The sequence below is a fragment of the Channa argus genome, chromosome 20 (genome assembly GCF_033026475.1).
Source record: "Channa argus isolate prfri chromosome 20, Channa argus male v1.0, whole genome shotgun sequence".
Taxonomy (NCBI): Eukaryota; Metazoa; Chordata; class Actinopteri; order Anabantiformes; family Channidae; genus Channa; species Channa argus.
Window position 1 is genome coordinate 10,695,961 of NC_090216.1, and position 26,507 is coordinate 10,722,467.

The 26,507-nt window shown below is 38.8% G+C and overlaps 1 protein-coding gene across 2 annotated transcripts in view; it reads left to right on the forward strand.

Annotated features, from left to right (window-relative positions):
* ngfrb (nerve growth factor receptor b) overlaps positions 1 to 26,274 on the forward strand; it is a 28,325-nt gene extending 2,051 nt beyond the window's left edge. Inside the window, exons 2-6 of one of the 2 annotated variants that reach the window (XM_067489149.1) lie at positions 1,811 to 1,952; positions 6,366 to 6,722; positions 19,300 to 19,534; positions 20,339 to 20,489; positions 21,533 to 26,274. In XM_067489149.1, the coding sequence (XP_067345250.1) occupies positions 1,811 to 1,952; positions 6,366 to 6,722; positions 19,300 to 19,534; positions 20,339 to 20,489; positions 21,533 to 21,913 (1,266 nt within the window). In that variant the 3' untranslated portion in view covers positions 21,914 to 26,274. Of the gene's footprint in view, positions 1 to 1,810; positions 1,953 to 6,365; positions 6,723 to 19,299; positions 19,535 to 20,338; positions 20,500 to 21,532 lie in introns of both variants that reach the window. The other variant, XM_067489150.1, reaches the window with a different exon arrangement.
* The last annotated feature ends 233 nt before the right edge of the window (positions 26,275 to 26,507 follow it).

Sequence of the window (26,507 nt, forward strand, 5' to 3'; positions counted from 1 at the left end):
TGCTTGTTGCGCAAGTTGTGTGAGGTAGAAAGACTCCTGAGGTGGAGAGGACTTCATGTGAAAATTCTATAAAAGACAGCTAGTGAAAAATGTTAAAAAAATGTTTAATGGTTACAACTGAATGAGTCGCACATTTTAAATGTCAACTTGTTAAGTAACGTTTATTAAAACCTGGAGCTTAAAATCCAGATGAGACTAAAGACAGTGTCTTCAGGTAAATCTTCTGGATTTCAGGATACAGCAAAGGATAAGATATGTTGGGACCAAATGATGCATTCTTGAACACAAACAGCTTGGATAATTGAATACCAGATACTTGAAGGAGAATGGGCCGTGACACCATGAAGGGCAAGAGAGAGACATGTGTGAGTCTCTCTTAGTGTATCTCCACACACACACACACGCACAGATATTATCTGTCAGCTGACTCAGAAGTGCCAGAGGGGATGTCTTCATGTCTTGTGGCAGCATTCCACACACACCTGAACCCTGACACCTCACAATTTATGTCGTTTTCCCCACCCCCACACCCATCAACATATGCACATATACGCACATGCGCTCTTAAAATGTGTTAATAGGTTTACGGCTTACTCAACATTTAGTTGGCAAAAATTTGCCTCAAACAATACTGAGATGAGTGAAGGGGAAAGTGACTCACATGTTTCTCGTGAGTGTGTGTGAGGAAATTGTAAGAAACTGTACTTTAAATTTCTAACAGTTTTTTTTTTTCAAAATATAGGATTGAAACAAGTGTGAGATATGATCTACGGTTTGTCTATCAACCAGAGAGAGATATACTTCCCAGCAGCAGAACAGCCTAACCCCATAAGTGATGGCCTAAAAACAATCACTCCTCATGTATCTGGATAGAATGAAAGACAGACGTCTCCTCTGAATCAGTGTCAGAGGGCAAATAATTGTTTATCAGGGTTTGCTTTGGAGATCAAGGTGTGCAGGAGATAAAACAGACCCAGCAGGAGAGAAAGGATAGATTTACAACGATACAAAGTAAAAAAGATCACGCTGACTTAAAGATCCCACATAAACACAGACTCTCTGACACTTCCAACTCTTGGCGTGAGAGGCCGAGTGTGTGCACACACTCCTGCTAACTTCCTCTGTCAGCGGCAATGAAGAGAGGGCACTCAACAGGTTACTGTTTGAGTAATGCAGAGAGGAAAGAATCCAGCTATACCTGTGTGTTATTTTGTTAGTATTATTAGTGTCTACAACTTTCCACTTTAAATGTGCACATATATGTTGAGTTTAAAGCTATATGTGTGTAGGATCAGCGGTTTCCAAAGTTTTTGGCTTTTGCGCCTTTAAATCAAACCAATGTTTGTTACCTGGTTGCAGGTCTCATATGTATAAGGGACTATTATTGTACTACTTTTAGAAACCAGATATGAAAAAGCCATTTAGTACTTCACAACAACGAATAAACCATGGAAAGAACGTGGAAAAGTTGTGTAGCTGAAATTTGCAGCCCTTCAGATTTATCTTGGAGGCCCTTTCACAGTCGTGACCCCGTGCCTGGGAACCATTGCTTTATTGGTGCCAAAATAAATCTAAGTGTGCAGAAGATAACTAAATAACTAAAGCCTAAACAATATTCTGGTATATAGAATATTTTTTTTCCCTCTTTGTTCTGTTGCCTTTTCTTTCATTCGCCCACATTGGTTTAATTGCTCACATTGCACAGTGTTAAATTAAAGTTGAGTTCTTTGTAAACAATAGATTAAGTGATTTTATATGTTAATCCTGTGTTTGATGATTGTTAAAGAAAGATCTCTCTGGGGATTGGCAGGTTGGGGCTTTGGCCACTAAGGAGAAATGTTTATCGGGCCAGTTTACGAACAATGGGGAATGTTGCCTCCAGTGTCAGCCCGGTGAGGGCGTCGTCAGTCCTTGTGGAGCCACACAGACCGTCTGTGCCCCCTGTCTTGACAGTAAGTAACACAAAAACAGCTGTATGTCACGCACACACATACACACGCGCACACACACACACACACAGACTATAACATTTCCTTCTTTTTAGTTGTAGTTGCTCGGACATTAGTAATTTGATTGGATAATTGAAATTTGTGAGCTGCTTCTGGCACCCATGAAAGGTCGCAGGATCACCAACATCATTAGTCATCCCCGGGGTCCATGGATATCAGCACCAAATCTCACTACATTTCATTACATTTATGTGTGAAGGGGTAGGTCAGCAATGGTGCCTGGTTTTGATTAGTGTGATTCAGAAGCTGGATTAATTATTATTTGACTAAAATACTGTATAATGGGTTTAGGTTGATGGGAGAAGCTAAATTCTCATTACACTGTACTTTACTGTCAAGCATCTATAGGAAGATTAACAGTATATTGTTGAATAACAGTAAAAATTCTGTATTAACATAATTATTCCAACAGCAGAAGTAAAGAGGAAAAGTAATGCTAACATTACTGTACATGTTAAATTATAATACATTTTCATAAATGTTGGTGTGCAGAGTGAGTTTTCATAGTTTGCTTCTGCTTGTCTAATTCAATTTAGTTCATTTGCCTGTTTCGTACAAGAACCAGTTATGTCGGATGATAGAGACATAGTGTTACTCAGTGTATGATGCTTCTCTTATGATACTGCAGAAGGTCAATCAGCCAAATCAGGAAAATGTGACTTATCAACTCTCACAAATTAAACCCTTATTATCAAATATCAGTTTTTTTTCATTGGGGACCGATAAACTCCTAAAATATATTTTGATTCTCACATAAATGCAATGACTAACTAATTCAACTGTATGTCAGAAAATAAACCAGATGCCAGGCTTACAGTACTGTAACTGTGCACCAGCATTATTGCCCTCCTCCTGGCCCTTACCATGTAGGGAGAGAAGCTGCATCGGACTGGCTTTATGAGGACAGCAATGCTGAGACGATACAAGAGTGGGATCTGATCCAGATTAGTTGCAAAAAAAAAAATAATGCAGTGGAGGATATTTGGAGCATTGGACACATTGTTATGTCACATTGATTAAGATGGTAAGCTGTGATGATTTAGATGTTGTAAACAAGACTGGCGACTGAAGAGCTCAAAAGGATTCTTAAGGGCCTTTGTGTGGAGTACATGTCTGCTCTAGTGTAGGGAAAACAAATTAACAGTTAGTTTTTATGTAATGCTACCATGTGAGACCAAAGAGCAGTGCCTGCAGAGACCAGGGTTGGTCCACAGCCAGTTCCTGTGCTGTTCCCAGAGTTTTTCTTGCTGTCGGTATAAATTCCCTGATTATACTGTATCCAGGCCAGGAAGTAGTTGTAAACCTCCCTGGGTCAGTCAAGGATGGCAAAACATGAGCCAAGGAGTCAGAAAATGATTCAGACTTCAGGTCATGAGAGAAGTCACGAAGAATGTGGACATGGAGAAAGTTATTTATTGGCTGACTGTGGAATGATGTATGCTTTTGTAAGTGTGTCTCAGATCAAGAGTTAAATCTTGATAATATATTCTGGCCTAATATAAAAACAGCCACCCCCACACTGCTCATAATTGGCTCTTTTGTGTTAAAATATTTTCTCAAAATGACTTTCACCAACTGTGTTTTGTGAAGTTTCTTCTTTCATTTGGACATTGTGTTCTGCTCAGACATGAACAAACATAGACAGTGACAGGTTCTCTAAACTGTCATGAGGCCAGACAGGCTCTGCAGTGCCTCATGGAAAAACACTAAGGCAGATGACTCTCCATCTGATAACATCAGAATGATATTTTAAGAACCCATCAAATGTATTGATTAGACCTGTAATGCGAGCTGATAGAGCTGAACTACGCAGAGGTGTTTTAACATGTTTAGAACTGCATGTGCTGTATTGATACTTTGCATATAGTGTGTGGACAAGATTTGATTTTTACCACCTTGTACGTTCACCAAAAATTAAGAGCAAATACATAACAAATTGATTCGAATGATGAGGCCCCTGGTATCTCACTTCATGTGTTAATATTAGCTGCACTGCTCTAATGCTTACTACCATTTATTTCTGTCAGTCAGTCCTTATTTTCTTTCACCTAAACCCCCACCCAACCATACAGTAGTCCGTGTTGTTTTAGGTGTATCCCTCACAGTTGATAGCATCTAATGTGCAAGCATCCATTTATATAAGACAGTTACAGATAACTAACAGGACCCTGACTGGTGTGCTAAAAAGGACAGCCCGCTGAAACACTCGGAGGAGTTTGGATGAATGAGCAAATGAGTGGAGATGAAACAGAGTTAGCACAGCTGTACAGCTGGAATGGAGACAAGGCCAACTACTCAGTCAGCAGCTAATGGTTCATTCACACACACGCACACAAACACACACATGCACAAACATGTCCAAGGCACACTGAAGCAGGCTCAGACAACACACGCACCCACACACACCCGCGTGTGCACACACACAGACACTTGACTCACACACCTCACACTGTGAAGTAGCCAGAGCAGTTAACTCAGGAGTCCTTTTAGGGGTGTTAAAAACAAAGTGAAGGATTGAATGTTAAAAAAAAAAGTACTGTTATGACATGATATGCTGAGCCAGGAAAAGAGCGTCTGTATCCATCTCCTCCCACCACCGCCATGACCCCTCCTCCTCCCCATGTTGCAGCCAGCGTTATTAATGTATTGGCTTGCATTATTGATGCATAGCATTATGATAATGGCTCTGAGAGCACTCATGGGGAGTCGGGGTGAGGGTAGTCTGAGTGTGTTTGAAGGGAATAAGGGTGTTGTGGGAGATAATGGGGGTGAGGGGGGGTGAGTAACAGTATATGACTGGACACTAACAGCCCCACATACATGAAGAAGGGGAGTTGAGTTTTTCCACTTCCTAAAGACATAATTAACCGAAAATGTGAAGGACGCACATTTGACACCATCAATTTAAGACTGATTTGTAGGCACAGATTCATCTCAGATGACATGGCCTCTGCTTTCTTGTCATCAATCCATCAGTCTCAGTATCTATCTCCTCTCATCTCTGTTTTAATCTCGGCATCATCAGAGCATTTTGCCGTGGTTGGTGGCCCAGTGGTGTAGGCCCAAAACTTGATATGCTATGAGACACTGAGCAGCAGCATGGAGACTGCATGTCAAAAGCCTCCTGTCTCCTACCACACACAGATTGCATTAGTTTAGGTTAGTTTCCTTTAGTTTAATTTACTTCATTAATTCAGAACTGAAATGATGCAGGAACAACATTTTCATTCTCTGGTATTAAGTTCTAAAATGTGAGTATTTAATATGTTTTAGGTTTTGACTGTTGGCTGGACAATATAAGCACCATAAAGCAATTATCATGCTCGAAATGTTGTATTTTTTCACCACTGCAAGGCATTTTATTAACATAAAATAATAGTATGCGGATTAATCAAAAATAAACATAAAGGTTTGATTGTAGTTACTTAGATCATCTCCACATAAACCCCTTTCATCTTCAGTTGATGCCTTAGCAATCAGGTCGAAAGGAGGCTGGATCTGAAATTCTGACATCTAGAGCTCACATTCATGCTAAGATGTTTTAGTAAGATGTAGCAGCGCATTTTTAATTAAAAGCCTGTAATCATGAGAGTAGTTTAGTTCACACGAATGTAATGCAGTTGTCTTTATCAGTTAAACATTTGGTCATAAAATGTAAGCAACTACTGAAACATTTCCATATCAGCTTGTTTTATTATATCAAAAGGACAAAAGGCATAAAGATTCTTGCAACATACCTATTAGCAAGAATATATTTGAAATATTTAGAATTTCTGTCTTACAAATTACAGGGCTCAAGTGAAACTAGGTGCTTATAATTTTCTTGTCAATCAACTTATCAATTCATTGGCTAATTAAGCTTTGTGTTCCCTGGTTGCAAAACTAATTGTGTTGTACCAATAAATATGCTTGACAAGAGATTTTGAAATCATTGTTTCATAATCTATCACAAAGACACGCACGTACATGCACACATACGCACACACACACACACAACACACAACACACACACACACACACACAGTAAAGCTGCTCTTACAAATGGTTCTGTTGCATAATTTAGTGTGTTTCCCAGTTCTCTATCCAACCGAAATACAATTCCATAAAACATGCAATATTGATTATGTCCTCTGAAGATATATCTGTCCTAGGAAATCTTGCTGGTATATAAACATATACATGTTTGAGATGCATGCTAATCAAGTAAGAGAAATCTTTTAAGAACAGCCTGGAAACAAAATATACATATACAAATAAAATGAAACCGAGTATTGAGCTTCTGAAGGGATGAAAGACAAAAATCAGCCTCCTGTTTGATACAAGGCTAAATGGCCAATATCTTCCCTCTGCTTTCAGGTGAAACCTTCTCAGAAAACTTAAGTCACACGGAGAAATGTCAGTCCTGCACAGAGTGCACAGGTCTATTCCGTATGGACACGCCCTGCACAGACTCCAACGATGCCATCTGTGTGTGCAACTATGGTTATTACTTCAGTGTACAATCTGAGCGGTGTGAGCCGTGCACCAAATGTGCTGAAGGCTACGGAATGCTGTTCAGCTGTGAGATGGACCACGACACGATTTGCGAGGAGTGCAACGGTGACACATACTCAGACCAGGAAAGCTCTCGGGAACCATGCATCCCATGCACCACCTGTGAAGAAGGGCAGTTGTTATATCCATGCAACTCTACTAGTGACACAGTTTGTCAAGGTAAGGCAGTTTGCTTACAGAGACCCTTAGTTTACTCATGTACCTGTCTTTTAGGCAGTTCTATTTTATACAAAGTTGGGTGTCTGTGTACATATTCACATATATATTGAGCTTGTAATTTTAGTCCGCAAGTCTAGCTTCTGTATGGAGTTTCAGTTTTGAGAATGGTATTGATCCTATCTCGTAAAACAATACAACAAATCACACACTCATAAGCACTGGCTGTTTATGCCCCAACATGTAAAAAAAAAAAAGCACTCAAATATCCATCTTTCCACAGAGCTCCACCACCATTGCTAACACCGCAACATGAACATAATTTTCTAAGTAGGTCATGGCTGTTAAGTTTCCCAAACATGATTTTTTTTAATTAGTTTGAGCGTCTAGAATAAGGCTTCTCCTTATTAGTGGGTGTCACTAAGAACATTTTCACACCTTAAAGTCTAAAGCAAGGTTCATATTTTTATTTAAGATTTGATTGATTTAATTTTGGCTTCACATTGCAGTCTCTCAAGTTCACAAAATAACTTCACTGCACATCATACCTACATCCTGTCAACATCCCATGTTTCTTTACTTCCAAGTGGCATCGCTCTCCTGTCCTCTCATATAACCTTTTAGTCTTTATTTTGTCCTCTGACCTACATGAATTCAATATCCCGTCAGCTTGTCTCCCCAGTTGCTGCCCTGGTTGATTTTTAATGCTGTTTTGGTTCTTTTCCTTCTTCTCTTGTTTAAGGAGTGATTATAGCCTGCCTTAACTTCCTGTAATCGATCTAATATCTGGACCATCCAAACAGAAAAATCACACTAGAAACAAACCAAATTATAGTTCAATTTAATCCGGATCGAGACCACCTGTTTTGGACTGTGGTCCCAGGCACTTTTCACACTTGCTATAATAATTTGGACTAAGCTGAAAAGTCTGAAGGTCCCTAACAAACAGGATAGATGTAAAAACAACCTCAGGATCTGCAGATAAAACCTTAAATATTATCTATATGCTTTTTTTTGCAATTTTGCAGAGATGGATCCTAAATAATGCTGAGAAGGCTTAACTAATTGCAAAGAGATTATTAAAGCATTCACTAAATTGATTTTTTGTTAGTAAAAGAAAAGTGAAATTCCTCATAAACAGATCTATTCTTTTGACAAGACAATTAATCCATTTGTTCAATGATTTATTTTTTCAGCTATTTAGCAAATGTCTGTGGGATGACCCCCTCTAAACAACGCACAAGTTTATTATGAACTTCTGTGCAGAGCCCATCAAGTTGAATGATGGGGTGTAGCACCCAGGGTCATGGTGGACTGAATAATCACACATATTCTCTGTCCAGCACTGTGTGGACATTTCGACACAGTGGACATCCACATTGTCAGCCCCATAATCAGATCATCTCAGCATCACACTATAGACATTGTTGGCCTATCGACCTAAATGCCACGCTGATGCTTGTGTCATTGTCTTCCCCAACTCATCCCATTCAAAGATACAAAGACAACGCTCTTTCTATGTTGAGGGTTTAGAGGGAGGCCATAGATCTGAACTGGGATCTGAATTTCTTTTATATCGTTGCACCCTGTGGGTATCATACTCCAAATCATGAATTCCTAATGAGTGGAGTCACTCCTCATTCCAATGACCTGATGCCTCGCAGATTAAATCAATGCTTTTGTGAGATAACAATAAAAGGAAGCTGTTGATCATCCATGCAGCCTGTTGGGGTAGCAATTTAAAGGATGTTGTTTTCACATTGGTGAAGACAGAACAGAAGTTTCTGCCCAAAAGGAATCTTTTGTGTTTCTCTCATGATCCTGTTTGGCCTGAGAGCGATTTTAGTTTCACCCATGGGGCCACTTTAAGGAGCAGTAATGACTAAAACAGTGCTTTATATAATTTTGTGACTAATTTTAGAAGTGACCTGATGTTAAGGCAAACAATTACCTTGAATAATGAAGTTAAATCACACTGAAAAATTCAAGCCATCAAGATCATGTAGATAGGAATGAAAGATTGATTTAGATGTTTATAGATGTTCAGTTTTAGCAAGGTTGTGTTTTACTTAATTAGTTTGGGTTGGGGGTCAGAGGGGTTGCACAAATGTAATCTAAATATTATTTTAAAAATGGACTCCTGGAACTGAGAGACAGTGGTCATTTAGTGTTTAAGTTTACATGTCAACGTTCATTCGGGTTGATTTTTTCTCTTTTTTCTCTTTTTGCTAAGTTTTTGTCTGCAGTCATATAAATCTTATTTTTGTGTGTGTTTTTCTCATTTTGTGTCTTAATTGATGTTTCTGTCTCTCGTTAATCATTCTGTCTTTTTTGTTTGTTTGTTTTTTCATCCTTTTTAATCTCTCTTTGAGTGCCTTTTTTTGTATTTAGTTTGGTCATATCATTAGTATTTTTCATCTTTTTTATGTCATTTACATCTTTTAAGTTATGTTTTTCAACATTCAAATTCATATTGGACCTGGGGTGGTCACCCTGACCGGGGGTCTCTGGGTCAGGCCTGGTCTGTAATCCATCTATAAACATGGGAGAGTAGGTTGATAGTGAATTAAAAGTGTTAATGCAACATCAAGTATTAATAAATCACAAAGTGTCTGTCTAGTGTTAAAGAACCAGAAAAACACCACAGACAGAAAAAGGTTATTTGATCAGAACCAGTGTACAAAACATGTAATGATGTCTTTCTACTAAGTGCCCTTCCACTATATAAAAAACATCTTTCATTGAGGATGATGCTTTAATGTGGCTTGATTCAACTTGTGGTCTGTGAGAGAAGAATAGCGGATAGATAGATGATTCATCCCTCATCAAGATACAAGAAACCAGAACTCCAGTTTCTAAAACATCCTTTAGATAACTAACACAGTATTCTTCATAATGAATGTGAATTTGCCTGAGTTTCCAGGCATGATGGCTGACAGCAAACTGTGTATGGGCTTCATCATTATATGTTATTCCTCACTCTAACCCAATCTTGTGCTTTTTATTCCTAATGTAATCTTTTTACTGAAGCACAAGCATTATCAGCGCCCACAAATCTGTAGTGCTGCCAGACGTCTATATCCATTAGTGTCGTGGAGTCAGGCGACACAGGCCTGAAGGCCAAACACAGTCAGGAGGGTGATCGGAGAGAGGAACACACGGATGGCCACTGCCTATGAAAAGGCAAGTCGTAACTTGAGACATTGGAGATAGAGTTTCTACAGAAGGAACAGAATATCACCCTGGCTATACTGTAGTCTATCTTTAGAGAGAAGTTGGATTTACTGCTGTTGCTGTTTGCATTGTTTCTGAGATTATACAAGTTACTAGTCTAGCATGCTTTACTTGAATATTGGCTCAGCCGATATGTGGAGTGAAAATCTAATTTCCTACCACACTTCCAGAGGGATTAGTGGTTTGTTTTGAGTCTTATGAGGAAAAAAAACTCACTCTCTTCACCTCTCTCTGATGGAAAAACATGTTAATACCAACCAGACTTTGTAAGTTTAGACCCACAGAGTTGAAGGTCTGAAGGCAAGATGCTTATCTAAAGAAGTGTGATATGACTCTGCAGTCAGGCAAGCGAAGTCAGAGGTCAAAGGTCATGGGAGGCATGTGTGTGGAGACGGTTTTTGTGGGCAGATCAGGTAGCATGAGATTCCCTTAGGGATGTGCACTGAACAACATGGTATAATCCCCACAATCTTTTCAGGCGTCACCACAACAACAGGGCAAGAGAAATTTATTAAAACTAGTGTTATTATAAATCAGCTAAACAAACCAGTGATACTGTACTAGTAGCTATGCTTAACTGCTTTCAGAGATTGAGCTTGCTCTGTGGATCACAGGATTGGGTATGAAACAGGTGTGAAATACGACTCATAATATTATTGGTTACAGGGTAATGCCTGCTTGAGCCCAGAGAGAGATTATTTCAAAAGGAATTTTCAATAGGAGTGGCCAGCCATATTAACATACTATGAGAAGGCTCTTTAGTACTGTGGTTGAATGAGCAATGCTTGAGTTTGAAAGAGTAGTTGCTGCCTGTTCTTATCAGCCTGAGGTTTTGGCTGCAAGCCCTCAAGGCTCATGGGATACAGAGGCTTTCACTCCATGACCCTGTTCTTTTCTTGAGATTGTATCCAGGACTGGCTGCACATATGTGGGCTGACCTGTTAACCAAGGCCTAAACGTTTTGGTTCTGTAGCAGCAGGGGCCACAGGTTGTGGTTGGCAGCAATTATGACATGACATTAAATTATATTATACATGCATATACATGCACAAAAAGGTAATTCAGAGGATCACTTAAGTATGAGTCACAGATCACACACAATCAAAGTGTATGTAAAAAGGCACTGGTACCCCCGCACCTACGCACAGACTGCAATCAATAAGATGATTTATGGAACACTACAGATTTAAGACGTCTTATGGATGAAGGTTGAAAAAGTGCAGTAGTAAGGAATCAAAAGGGTAGAAATGGAAGGGCAGGGTGACTGGGTTAGTGAATTGATAGGTGAGTAGGAGGAGCGAGCTCTTTCCTTTCTGAGTTTGGTTGAGCTTAACAATGGACAGGCTGACCTCCAGAAATCAAAAAGCACAATCTGCTAACCAGCACCATGCTCGGCACTCAGGGCAAGACCAGTTCAACTGAATCAAGACAGAAAGACAGAAGGAGGGAAAACATAGAGTCATAGAAAAAGAGTCAATAAGTCAAAAGTTTTTCTTGTCTAGGATTAAAAATGCAAGGTGGCCCTTGATGGCTGGGCAGGGTCACACATTGTGGGGTGGGATTTGATTCTGTGGCCTTCTGCATCTCAGCCCGATGCTCTACCTATTGAGCCACAAGGCCACCAAATTACGATATTGTGCACCGTCACTAAATAAATAAAGTTGAAATGAATTGAATTTGGTTGACTTTTTATGGTTTTTAATATCATTTTTTAAAAAACCTTATCTTGTAAAGGGGTTCTAAATATTCCATTGACTGCTACAATATGACACGGTAAAAGACTGGGGCTAAGTATTATCCTAGGAAAAAGTCAAAATCCTTACAAACTGAAGATTGCAAATAAACACTCACAAATTAGAACAGTCAAAACTATTTAGTCCTGGTAAGAAATGTTTTTTTGTTTTAACATACAGTTACAACTGTTCAGCTGCTTCATTTATTTGACCGGCAATTAGTTGGACCTATTGTTATTACTATTGTTAGTGGGCTAGCGCTAAACATGCTAACATTTTCAGCGTAGGTTTGAGACAAACACATGTTTTAATTGCTTTTGCATATTTTTGCTTTTGCAAAGACTAAAAAAAATTTGAATGTCAATTATACTGAAGGTCAGTGTACAGAGATTTCCAAATCTTGATGGGCCTTCTGTGTCTAGCTATGGTTGCTTTGCTGTGATTGGACCATCGCCTGTGTGTGGGATGTGTTGGCAAATGGTCAATTCCAGCAAGCACCCAAAAGACAGATAAAGAGCGGAAGGCAAATTGGGAAAACAATAAAAGACAAAATGCCATTGACTTTCCTGATTTCTGGCATCCAAAGCATTGCCACATCAATAGCTGTGAAGAATCCCCAACCCCAGTCTGACTAAATAATTCACTGTCTTTCTATTGCACAGTCAGCCATTGTGTGGCTATATGGTCTGCACACATCTACAGGCTTATATCTGTACTGACTGACTCTATGGCCACAGGCGACCTTCTTTCCTTAACCCTTTTGCTCCTTGCTCCACACACTATGGGCATTGTAATGATAAAGAAAGTTTTAAAGTCTACTGTGTCTCTTTCTCTGCTGCCAAACAAGAATTGACCCCTTGTGGACATGACTCAGTCCCCTGAAGTTGCCTGCCACCCGTCTGGAATTTGCTTCTTGACGTTCTTGGGGAAATTTGGGGAAGTAGTTTGGTATGACTGAGCTTTTCTGGTCCAAGGGTGATCACAAGAGTCGCGTTTTTGCTCGTGCCGTTCATTGATTGCCAGAAGTTCAACATGAAGAGTCAAGGTTTTGTCCTCATGGAGATTTATAGCATTTGTTGGGGAAGTGTGTCTCTGCCAAGCTTGAAGTCTTTGTCGCTGTGATATTTATCTCTTTATCTGCAATAACAGACTGAATTACTGAGTGAAGAGAGACTTTCATGGATTATTTTGTGTTGAAGGCCTGTGTTGCATTTTTATGTCACAGTGAAGACTTGCATGGTTGCATGCTAAGTGCACATACATCAAATGAAGATGTCTTTTTATACATTTTTGATGTATAAATAGACATACTACATACTACAGTGTCTCTAAAAATTATCAGCTCTATCAGGCCTTTTCACCTTTTGCTTTATTTAACATTGAGGCATGGTGAATTCAATTTAGTTTTTTATAATGTTCATAAAGTGAAAACACCAACAAAAAAAACAAACAAAACAAAAAAAAAAACAGGTGGTGGCATATGTATTCGCCCCTATTTAAGTGACCCACTTAAACCATCACTGGTGCAGCCAGCTGCTTAAAAGACACAATATTAGTCAAATACAGAGAACCTGCAGTGAATGTCATTATTTAGCCATTATGTATGTCACTTTGTACTTGCACTAATCAGGCCTAAAATATAAATGCACTACCAATTTAGTAATGAAAAAATCATCATAACTTCTTAAAAGCAAATTATTACCCATTATTCTAAAACAAGAAAATCACTAAGTGATGATTTCTCACAATGTTGCTACCCAGAATATCTCAACTTTTATCCATCCATAAAGAATTAGTAAATCATTTCGTAACAAAGTCAGTTATAAAATTTAGAGTGTGTCTTAAACAAAAGGGAACCCAAAATGTAATCAGCGTATTACAAGAATTACATGAAAATCCGCAGCTTAACCGTACGATAGAAAACTACTGACAATGAGAGCAGTACACACGTATTGAAACGGAAATGAAAGAGATGGAGAAAGCTTGAGCGAGCAGAGAGAGGGAACAGATGCTGAGAAGGGGCCCAGTCGATAAAAGCGATGGAGTTACTCCTCTGTACTCTCGGGTTTCTCTGGTTGACCTCTACGAGTGCTGACCACAGGCACACACAGACGCATACACAGAGGCACACACACAGGGGCAGACGTGCACACACTTGCACCCTGTACAAATGTATCTACATGCGTATACAGGGTTGTGTTTGCTCTGAAACACATGGGCAGAACAGTAACATATATGGGAACCAAGCCAAAGGCCTCAAGGAGAAAAGGGAAAGTGTGAGAAAGAAAGAGGAGATTCTGAAATTAAAGAAATCATACTATTATAGGCAGATATGCAAAACAGGGACAGCAGCATTCTTTAATAATCTGTGTTTTCATATGAATTGTGCTTGTTGTAACAATATCACTGTCCATCTTCGGTAAAGGCAGTTGAGGTTTTGTCGGGCAGGTCTTAGCAGCAGTCTCAGCTGTGCTCAGGTGTAATGACATATAATAAAAACACAACTTGTCTGACGCCACTCCCTTTTCGGGTTTAAACCCAGAGTCGGATCTCAAAGTGTTCGATGTTGAAACAGCAGCAACACCTGTTTGCAAGAGTCTATAACAGGTTCGAATAATGAGTTTAACTCAGGCGTGGCTGCTGCACTGATTACCCCACACATACACACAAACCCTCAAATTACACACCGGTTCTCACTATATACAAAATACTCATGTGAGGGCATAGTGCAGTGAGTTCTTTCTATATAATCACTTACTCTTACTGGCAAGTATGTGTTTGCCTGGATTTCCAGTTAATTATTAACTATTAAAGCTGGAAGGAAAATTCCAAAACAACCAAGTTAGGAACAAATCAAATTAATGTTTTTTATTGTTTACTGGATTCACAATTTACCCCTAAGGTTTATATGATTTTACTCATGTGAATACCAGCAAATTGCTCTGTTTGTTTCTGTTCTATTGTAAAATACATATGACATAGGAAGGAAACACTGCTACAGTAGGCCTGCAGCTATATGTTCATTCATTGTTTGAGCTTTGAAATGCTTGTTTTGTTCACACTTGTATGTGATTTTTTTTTTACACAAGCATAAAGTAATTATGAAGTTTTTGTTCTTCTTAAACATTAGGTTCTAATTGGCTCATCACAAGAAGGAGTAAGCCATCATTGCCAAGTTGGGCAAATGTCTCAGCACGAAAAAGAAAGCATTTGTTTGGTAACCATTGAGGTCTTCATACACTGCCAATAAGCTGAGCTCAGCAGGAGATGATCACTTCCCTTTTAAGGCAGATCATGCAATGTGAGAAATTAAGCTACTGGTTCAATAAGGGCACTTAGGGCCCAGTTTTCACAGTTTATAATAGAGGCTGTTGGGGCAAAGTAATGATGCTAAGTAATGATGTAGTTAATGTATTGATTGATAGTTAATGAACAAAGAGAGTAAAATACTTTGGTTCGACAAAGACCTTCAATGAAGACACTCAGAGACAGAGTCTGAATGAGTGTTGTCCAAGTGACCACAGTAGTGATTGACAGAAAGGGAAATGCCAGGTTAGAGCAAGCAAGAGTATAGCCAGAGGTAAAATGCATTGAAAGAGGACTGAAGGATAAAAAGATGGGGATGGGGCATTTGTGCTGGACAAAGAAGATCTCTGTCAATGAATGGTGTCTGGTTTCGAGTATGTGTGTGTCGTGTGTGCATGTACTGATAGGGGGTTAACACAGCCGATGAGAGACAGACATGTGGGTGATGGTGGTGTGTATGTATCTGTATGTATCTGGACCCTTTTGAAGAGGTTGGGAAGTAATTTAATATCTCAGAATATAAGTCTGTTTGTATGTGTGTATGTTGTGTTTTTAGATACTTTAATCCCAGCTATTAACACAGCATTTTGGTATTTTTATTGTGCTCCATGCATGAAGTTCTGCAATTTGCCGGACTCATGACAGTTTATGAGAAAAATTGACCTTGTGGTTCTGAGCCTCTGCCAACCAGTCATGTTGCAGCTGACATGTGTTTATCCAGACTTATATTCTAATCAGTTCACAACTGAGTTCAAATGGAGGTTTGAGCCGGATGCAATAAAATCCTCTCCAGGCATTGATGACATTGCATTGATGAGAATGGGACAGATGCGAGGAAACAGTGTAGTGACATTGACATAGACTTTTGAATTTTTAAACAAACCCTCTTCCTGAAAGATAAATATTTCACCAGATAATAGAAAATTACAAACAGTAATGATTTTAAACTATTGTGTTTCCCTAAAAGACAACAAAAGACAGTTCTCAGCAAAGTTGTTTATCTGGAAAATAGGTAATTGCCACCTATCACCTAAAGTATTTTACAGTGATTCCTGCTCAACTGGACAATATATTAAATAATAATTTTAAATTTCAGTCCTGCGTCCCTTTGCCCCATCTTGATTACACTACACATAGAAAATCTGCCCTCCCTACATGACTCTGCAGATAGCAGCATAGCAGGGTTGTGTGTAAAGCCATTATGTACATCTAGGGGGGCTGTAGCTCAGTTGGCAAGTCAGTCAACTGATCCGCGGTCCTGGCTATGTGTCCAAGTGTCTTTGGGCAAGACGTTAAACCCCAAGCTGCTCCCAGTGGGTCAGGTGAGCATCTTGCATGGTAGCCACCGCCATTGGTGGGCATGTATGTTTGAATGGCTGAATGAGAAGCAACATTGTAAAGCGCTTTGGATAAAACAGCTATATAAGCAGCTAATTACCATTTACATGCTAATCAATTTATTTGAAAAAAATGTCCTCAGTGCATTCACAACAATGAAACAGACAGCCAAGTCTCCGGTGACAGTAGCGCCCACAGGCATGATGTTTTCCTCCGACTGGGTCAGGCATTTGGCTGCAAGGTGATCTTTTTTTTCAACCTTGTAGTCTTTAGCCTCAAGCAGTGCTAATTCTAATGGCATCATTTGAAACACTCTGTCAGTTTGTGCAGCTCCTTTCTTTTGCCACCAAAGGCTTTATACAAGATCTTTTACATATCTTATTCCCTAAAGCCTAACAGCGAAGTGTAAGTCGGTGCACTTTGGATTCAAATGTACAACAAGACAAACAGGTTGTGGTGACAATTGTGAATATTTACCATTAAAAACACAGACTACTAAACCTATTTACTGTCACATGTCACATCAGACTGGCACAATGAAGTAACCCTGCAGTGAAAAAAGTGTCCTATTACTAAGTAATAATAATAGTGATAGTAATATGACACCAACTTTATCTGGAAGATATTTTTAGTCCAAAAAATGAATGAGTTTACAGTTTAAGAATGATTCAGCATGTTGGTGTTGACATAAAGTCACATCCTCAAACTTGGTCCAGCTAAAAACCCCACAGCAGCTCTGTGCATCTGTCTAAATGAGCTCTCGTCACCAATGTTTTCCCCTCATTAGTGAGAAATGGCCGCCTTGCACTCAGTGGCTCTCCTGAGGTATTTAGAGCTTTGGAAGCCAACAAGATGATTTCCTGTTGATGATATGAATAACTGTAAGTAAGTGACAAGTGAGGATAGGTTTCCATATCCGCGGTGAGAAGTGAAGATATCTGCTTAGTGTTAATGGTCAGAGGAAAGTGGGAGGGACTGGATGGAAGCATTTGCTCCTACACTTGTTAATGGCTCCCTTGGGAAGAGGAAATATGTTCAAGTGACGTGAGAGTTGATGTGTGCACTGTTTGAAGTATAAAAAAAATTCATTATTATGCAGAGTCTGTTCCAGGGAACCGAAGAAAAGTGAATGGAGCTTGAAGACAGAAAATCTGTCTGGCTCAGCAACATATTTATAGCTATATTTAACAATTAAATAAAAATTTCCCATCATATTCTCAAGGTGGAAATACTCAAATAGTAAATCATGTTTAGTCAGCTGATGCTACTAATGGAGGGGTGACCTTTAGCTTGGAGAGGGTTGTATCTGATAGTTGCGATTTTGACATTTGTCAAATTAGTGTTTTGTTTTTTGAGAATAAAATCTATCCATCCATCTATCCATCTTTTAAATGATCTTCCACTTATCTGGAACTGGGTCACAGAGTGGGGCTTGCAACATACATGTCCAACTTTATAGGATTTTCCAATTCCTCCAGCAGGATCCCTAAGCATTCCCAGACCTGAAGACATATGTAATCTGTCCAGCATGTTCTGGGTCTATCCTGGGGCCTTCTACCAGTTGGACAGGCCTGGTAAAGCTCCAAATAAGGGGACCCAGAAGTCATCATGATTAGATATGCAAACCTCTTCCATTGGCTCTTTTTGACTCAAAGGACCTGAGGCTTTGCTTCTAGCTCCCTTTGGCTGTCAGAACTACGTACACTATCGACTGAGACCCTAATCTCTCTGACTGAGTCCAGGCATCAGATGGAGAAAATTAATTTTGGCTGTTTGCTTGAACACCGCCCAGCCAAAAAGAAAGTCACACATTAATATTTTGTAGACAGCCTTTAGCTTTGATTACAGCACACATTTGTCATTGCATCTTTTCCATGAGCTTATGCAATGTCTGATCCAGCGTTGCATTCCTTTTTCACCAAGATCTTATATTGATGATAAGAGAGTCAGGCCTCAGTAAAGTCTTCTTCAGGGGATCTCAAAGATTCTAAGTGAGGTTAAATTGGCCAATCAATGTGGGAATGTGATGTCTTATGCTCCCTGAACCACTCTTTCACAATTTGAGCCCAATGAATCCCACTATTGTCATCTTGAAATAGGTCTAGGCTATCAGGGAAAATGTCCTCAATGGAAAAACCTCATCATTCAGTATATTCAGGTAGTCAGCTACCCATTGTATCAGTTTGGGGTTGAATAACTTGTTGTCAACTGAGACTGAAGTAATTATCAGATGGAAGGTTCTTACATATTTTCTTAGTTACATCCAGGTGGGGACTTTCTTGGTAGTATTTTTTTTTTTTTGGTAGTGTATTTACAATCTCATTATTTTGATCAGTACCCAAAACTCATGACCAAAGGTGAGGGTTGGAACATGGACTTCACCACAATGGTCTGTTATAGCATCTGCATTACTGCTGATGCTGCAGCAATCTGCCTGTCAATGTTAAACTTGTGAACAAGAACAAGTGTGTCCTTTCAGTGTGATCAACAAAGCAGTATGAGTAACCAGTGCTTTGTCTACTAGAGTTCTACTACATTCATATTGAACTACATCAACATTATAGCTGCACTGTTCAATAACTGTTCATTAATTTTTTAATTAAATAATTATTTGTAATGTGAACGGTGTTAAAGGTGACAAACTGACAATAATCATTCATTTTGCATCTTTGTGGCTATTAACACTTAGTTAGTAGTTAGTAGACCCTCTCAAGTGACCCTAAATGAGACCCCGAATGAACTCTAATGTTGCAACATGTTGCACTGCCATTCATTGCTATTCATGCGTTCCCAATCAAGTTGTGTTTACAGCTTTATAATGGTTCATAATTCAATGCAGAACATGACCTTTTAACTGACATGGAAATATCAAAATGTTCAGTAAATCCCTGTTCTTGCTATGTACTTGGTTTTCACATATTCAGGAAGCTTGTACTGAATTTCTGTCCATACCTATTTGTCCTCCATAGTTCAGTACCCTTCAGTGTCTCCCACATCATTTATGGGTTCCTTCCTACCCACTGATGGTAATCTGGGGTGGGATCTGCCACCAGATGGCCCGACCGACAGCACCACTACCACCACCACTGATGGTGATTCCCATAAGCGGCTCTACCAGGGTCTGAATGACAAACTCATTCCCATCTACTGCTCCATCCTGGCAGCTGTTGTGGTTGGTGTTGTGGCCTTCATAATCTTCAAGAGGTGAGGACAATAAAGTTCAGCATTACAAATTTATGTACCACTCCCAGTAAACATTTTGTTTAAAACGAGTTAAAATCTAAACCAGTAGTTTAAGCGAAAATTTTCCCTAGGAAAATCTAAACCTTAACCATGTTTTGTTACATTTATATTTTTAATTTTATCTATGGTAACACTTGGCTAAAGTTTTTGTAAAGCTGGTATCACAGCACTGCTTTGAGGGTTGCTCTGATATTCTTGGCAGAGCACCCAGCACAATACTTGCAGCAACACACCTACTGTACTAAGTATTTATTTTAGTACTGAATAATCCAACACATTTAAAACGTAAGTGTTCTCACCTGGTCTGGGTGTGCACACATGCCAAAGAAGCACATGTTCAGAGTTGGCATACTTTAAATCAGTCTTTAAATCAATAATTTTTTAGTAAATGAACTCCACAGCAATCAGATTTGCATCATAAAAGACAAGTTCACCTGAGGTTTCTGACTCAACATTTTCTTTCCTCCTAAATTATCAGCCAGTGCTACATGTAGGTGAAGATGCAGAAGTTATAGCTATTGTTTTACTGGTCAATAACAGTCAGGCTACTTACTGTTTTGCCTTTGGCTCATTTTAATGCTGGCATTTGCTGACGCAAAGTGGCAAAAAAAATCTGTTACTGCAGTTTTAAGTCAATTATTAAATAAACTTATGTTTAATCCTGATAAATAGTGATGAGGTTGGTCAAAGAAATTTACCGGTGTTTTCATCCACTTTAGTATCTTTACAGTATTGGGCTTTTCTGCTCGACTCTTTTTATTTTAGGTGGAACAGCTGTAAGCAGAACAAGCAAGGAGCCAACAACTGCACAACCAACCAGAACCAGACACCATCACCTGAGGGGGAGAAGCTGCACAGCGACAGTGGCATTTCTGTGGACAGCCAAAGTCTGCAGGAGCAGCAGGGCCAGTCTCAGGTGCACACAGGTACACTACTACTGTACTTTTAGAAAGCCACTCCCTTAATACCAAGAAATACAATAGCCCTCATTTATTAAACTAGTGGACTTAATTGAGATTAAGCAAGTTTCAGCACAAAGTCAGTGTTTTTCTGGCTCTGGATTTCAAATGTAATGAGTTTTCATCTAAACCACAGATGAGTCTGATGCATAGCAAACCTAAACTTTTTCTGTGAAAGTACACAAAGGCTGCACCCTGGTCTGTCACACTGTGTCAGTTGAAAGAAAAGAATTTCCCCTCAGGAATGAGCCATCATCTTCATCAACTCTACGTTGAATGCAACCTTTCAAACTTACTGTAGCAAATCAGCAAACAGGCATTACATTAGATAGAGCTACAGTGTTTGTTTTTATGGCAGCACGTGCTCCTGGCAGTTTCCTATACTTCCTGGACAAACCAGTTTGAAAAATTCTTGGACATTTGCCCAGATGATGATGGAGGAAGAAAACATTGAGGTGCAAGCAGAAGAAAAACTGATTCTGACAGAAGTTCTCTGTTTATTTTTGCTACAGTATCATAATTATTAACATGTGGGATGTGGTGCGGCATTTTCTGTGAGGAACAACCAGTGCTTTTGACTTGTGGAGTTAAAATATATTTTCCTTGCATTATGTTAGTGTTGTTCACCCAGTGCTTCTTTTATTTACTTCAAACAAACAACTGCTACTACTGCTGCACAAAATGTACATGCCATTATTTCCTTTTTATTTTTTATGTTTTTACAGCAAAGGGAAATGTTCATAAACAGGATGTAGGCAGAATCCTTATTGTTTTCTTATTTGTGTTAGTCATAGAGAGCAGTATATGAGTGGGAATTTGTGAGATTATTCCATTATGTGAATTATGTCAGTCATTTGAAAAAGGAGCGGAGTGTATCGACTGTGTTGACATACTACCACTAACAAAAAGGTAGCTTATAAATGTGTATTATTTTATCCAAATTACTTTTTTTACATTTTCAAATAATGAAACAATATAATGTGTTCTTTTCCACTTTCAGTTGTCACCATGGATGAAGAGCCTTGTTTGCTCCTTCCTCTTCACACCAGAGAGAAAGTGGAGAAGCTGCTGTTCAGGGGCAGTGAAGAAGACAATTGCAACCACATGGACGATAGCGACTGGTGCAACCTGGCTGGCCTCCTGGGATACGAGGAGGAGCGGATCGAAACCTTCCGGCAGGAAGAGCATCCTGTCCGTGCACTCCTGTCTGACTGGGCAAGAAAGGAGTGCGCCAGCATGGACACGCTGTGCACGGCACTGCGCAAGATCAACCGTGATGACATTGCCCAAAGCCTGGTGCTCGGGCCAAGTGCTGCAAAGCCGACTGCCACTTCTGTTGTCTGATGTACGCTTAGCAAAAAGCAAACCACCTGAACCTTAAAATTAATACTATGCCATGGTCTCCTTCCCTCCAGATAATTCATGCTAGCACTGCTTTCATCTATTCCCTCAAGGAGCCAGCAGTCAAAGGGATGACAAGTGAAGACAGGAAGATACCCCAAACCAGACAAAAACTGAGTGAATAACAATGTATCAAATCAAATCAATGCAAAGGAAGTCAAAACTCTTCACTTAGCTACCAAGATGTCCTTTAACCATTCATTATAACAGATTAAACAATGTAAAACCAATATAGAAGGAAAAGTGTCTGTGTTAGTTCCATTGTTAGTCTGGATATCCACCTGCTTTCACATACTAACTGACATCCATCTTACTGCCATCTGAGGTTTATAATTAAGGAGCAGCAGTGGGCTTTTGAAGGTAATATGGATACCTGGCTCTTCATTTTCCGCCTCTTTATTCCTAATTCCTAAACATGGACAGTCAGTTACTGACAGCCTTCATAAGCAAGTATTGTGCCACTAAATGCCACCTTTCAAATCTATGCTACTAAAGAGGACAAAATGTCTCCTGATTGTACCTGACAAACAACATTATTTACATGCCCATGTTAGAATTTAAGTTGACAGTTGGCTCGTAGCTGTCACTGCTACTGGGGCAGGTCTGCATACCAAAGTTTCAGGACACCTGCAGATGTGACTGGCAGATGAAGGGTGCCTGGATGCACTTCAAATGAACGTGTTGGCCTTCAAGCCACTTCAGAAGCAAAGTCCAGCTATTTACGATTTTTTTTAAATACTTGTGTTATATTCGGGACATGGAGTGGCAGCACATGTGGAATTAATCACAACTTTGGATTCCTTTTGGTTTTTGCCGACAAGTGCTATAAGAACTCCTGGTTGGACATTGCCAGCCACTGTAGGTGGTCTGTTGGGCAGGGATGTAGAAATCAAAACACAACCATGTGTACTGTATGTACATAGACAGACAAGTACTCACAACAAGTAGAGATGTACACATCCACACCGAGCTACAGTATGTCAGCATGCATGTACTATTTACACACACACACACACATGCACACATAAACACACAGTAGATCCTGCCATATAGAGAATGGAGCACTCTTATGAGAGGACCATACTCTGTTTAATCTCAATATTAGTAGTCAATATAATCTGTGTCTTAATAACATGTCTAAAAATTGCATAATTTGCAATGTGTGCTATACATGGTAAAATGCTACCTTGATAGTAAACAGATTGTAGAAACTAACAAATTATTGTCAGCCAGTGCGTGAATTCGAAAACAAAACAAGTGCACATGCACTTCAAAGCAAAAATCCAGGGTTTTCTATGTTTTTGGCTTCATTTCTCAGGGTATCTTAAATGATTGTGTTACAACAGGTCACACTCTAGTTAAGTAGTTAACTAATGTTCATGAGGAAACACTGTGCTTATTCAAAGTAGTGATTCTTGCGACTGACAATCCTTCGGACAGATGAATACAAGAGGGAAAAGGGCCAGAGAAAAAAGAAAGTGGGTGTCTTGTTTCCTAACTGTTTGGAACAATGACCTGTGGATACAAGGCAAGTCACTATAGGGACAAAAGTCAAAGGATGTGGGATCAATTCATCAAAGAGAGAAGTGAAAAAGGTTTGAATTGCTTAAATTTATAGGTGAAGCTGAGATTCTGCATTTGCAAGTAACAAGTAAAACTTAAATTTATTCCTCTCATGTAATATTGACTTTTTACTTTGAGTTGTGTAGCAACAATTTAAACTCCCCAAATCATACTTTAGCATTGTAAATATGTTGGTATGGTTGTTACGCTGCCAACTAATGACCACCAGGATTACTTTTTCAATATTCGCTGTTTTCAGTAAATGTTTGAAGGAATAGTCACCCGTGCTAAACTATATCACCAAATGCATCTGTTACTCATTGTTACAGATTATACATTGTTACTAACCACTAGTGTACTTAGTTTTATGCTGTAGTGTTACTTTAAATGAAGGTATATTCTCTAAGGTGTGCTCTGTTTTAATTTCCAAAGGGTTTAATCCCCCCCGCCCCAAGAATGTTACCACTTCATCCAATGGCCATTATCGGTTGTTATCAGCACCATATCTACAGTCCAGTATGTAGCTGGCCCACATTGTAGTAGACTCAGTAGTCTCTATGTCATTTGATATTATGGGTCGTTTTTTAGTTCTGAAAAAAAAAAAAAAAACATGCTTTTGGTTATAGTTAGACACAAACATGAGACCTTTAGAGTTTAAAAAGATTGTTTGTTGGGATGAGATACAAAAACAACTAAACTAAAGTTTATTGACTAAAGTAACTACAAAAAACTTTCAAACTGGTGTCTCTTGTCTTGTGTTTTATCACACAACTTTCTGTCCTGACATCTTTATAATAACTATGCCAGAAGGTAGTGGGTGACCTGCCAATACAGTATGGACTGATAATGACTGATAATGTGCTAAGTAATGGCATAATATTACTCAAATTGGCTGTTGTATTTTTGTTGTTGTCTTAGAATGTAGCACTTAAATATCTAAATGTCCATCTTTTTTGCACCAGGAGTGCCTGGGAACTATTTCAGGTGTCTCCTGATGTTGTACATTTTGTTTTTGTAAGTTAATCTCATTTAGTTATTGTTTTTATATTTGTAAATAATTTGTTCCTTTTTTTGTAGTTAAAGCTTGGAAGGTGGCTGTACAATATGTGAAAGGGATTTTGTTACAATATGACCTAGTTTAAAGGGATAAGAAGAGCAAAGGAGGTGAGGTGCCTTTGTACGGTGCAATTTACACACTAATAACTATTGAGTTTATTAGTGTAGTGTCATTAGAAAGACAGCTCATGATGATGGATTTTGAATTAGAAATGGTCTTTTTGGACTAATCAGAACTAGAAAGGGTATTTGGAAAAACACCACCTGATTAACAATTCAATTCTGTCTGTGATTTGCAGTGCTAGCTTTTCTTTTTTTGCACAAAGTTCGATGAGATGATCAGTACCACTTTTATATGTGTCTGATTAAATGCTAATAACCAGTTAGTCTGGCTTGGCATTAAATCTGCAAACAAGGGAAACAGCTTCTCTGGCTCCACCAATAATTATACCTATTAGCAACTGTAGAATATTCTAAATCTGTGAAAAAAAGTGCTAAATAATATTTAATGTTGGGAATATGTGATTTCATGTTTACTTCATGTTTAGATAAAACAAAGCTGTTTTCCCTTGTTTCTGTGCTGCTGTATGTTACACTACAGTACCTGCCTGTGGACTCATCAGACAGATAACAAAGTGGTTTTGATCTGCTTATCTAATCTCAAGCAAGAAAACGATATTTGCCAAAATGTTGAACCACTGCTTTGAATCAAGTGTCCTATAAACAGAAATGTGTTCATACAAAAGTGACTTGCAACAGTTGAACAGTAATCACCTTATTATTCACAGTGTACTACATACTCACATATCAAAGTGCTAGATAAAGACATACTGAACCTTAGAATCATCTACCCTAGTTTATGATTTTTTTTCCCCAGCAGGCTTTGACTCAATGAACCTGTAGCATTTTGACTAATGAATTGAAACATACTGTAGGCCAAGTCTTCAGTCCTAAATTCAGAAAATTTTAAACCAGCAAAATCTTAAATTGCTAATCTGGGAGGTAAAGCTCATTGGGTTGGACGTGAGCAACTGTTTTGACCAAAACTAAATTCATAATCATAACATTAAAACCTGTCTAAATATAGTTTTGCTGTAGTAAATTAATATCTTTATAAATTACAACTTTATGGAAGATGTTGAAGGGGGAAATTATGCACCACTGGGCCTCGTTGGTTTTATGACAATGTAGAAAATTATTTATGTTTAATGGATCAGTTCAATATTATCTATCGCTATTAAACTACATCTAATACCTTCACCATTCCTGAAAGCTCATTGTCTATTCTACTATCAATCAATATTACTGTAGGCTAGTTAATTCTATGTCTTCACAGTTTATTCTCCTATCGGAAACTGTAACTGAAGGAGGCTTTTATTGGACAGTATTTATGTTTAATAAATATGTGATATTTGAGTAAGAGGGACCAGATTTTGTTTGTACAGTAAACCCAACTGAAGGTGAACATGTCATGACATTGCATTTGAGAATAACAAGGTAATCATGGAAATGAGAATCTTGTAGTGTGTGGGAGACTGTCAAAGCCCTGGTAATGTAGCTCGTGTGACAAGACTGACTGTGCACCAGGACCGAATTGTACAGATCTGAGAATACTGAATGTTCATAGTATACTAATACATATACTGTACTATACTCTATGTAAATTTGCAAAATTCCAACAGGAAACAAGCAGTAAAACCCGTAATAAAGCTCTTAAATGCACTTTTGCTCTGTATTGATCCAATGATGCACACACAAACACAGAGTGCATGCACTTGCATAGAAAACATAAGCTTAAAGCACACACACATACACACACACATACACATAAATCTAGTCTAAATTAGAAAATATGAAATGATCACATGAACACATGGACAAATTAATTACAAATGAAATAACTATAACAACCACTTACCACTACCAACTACTACATATTATCTCATAATTAAATT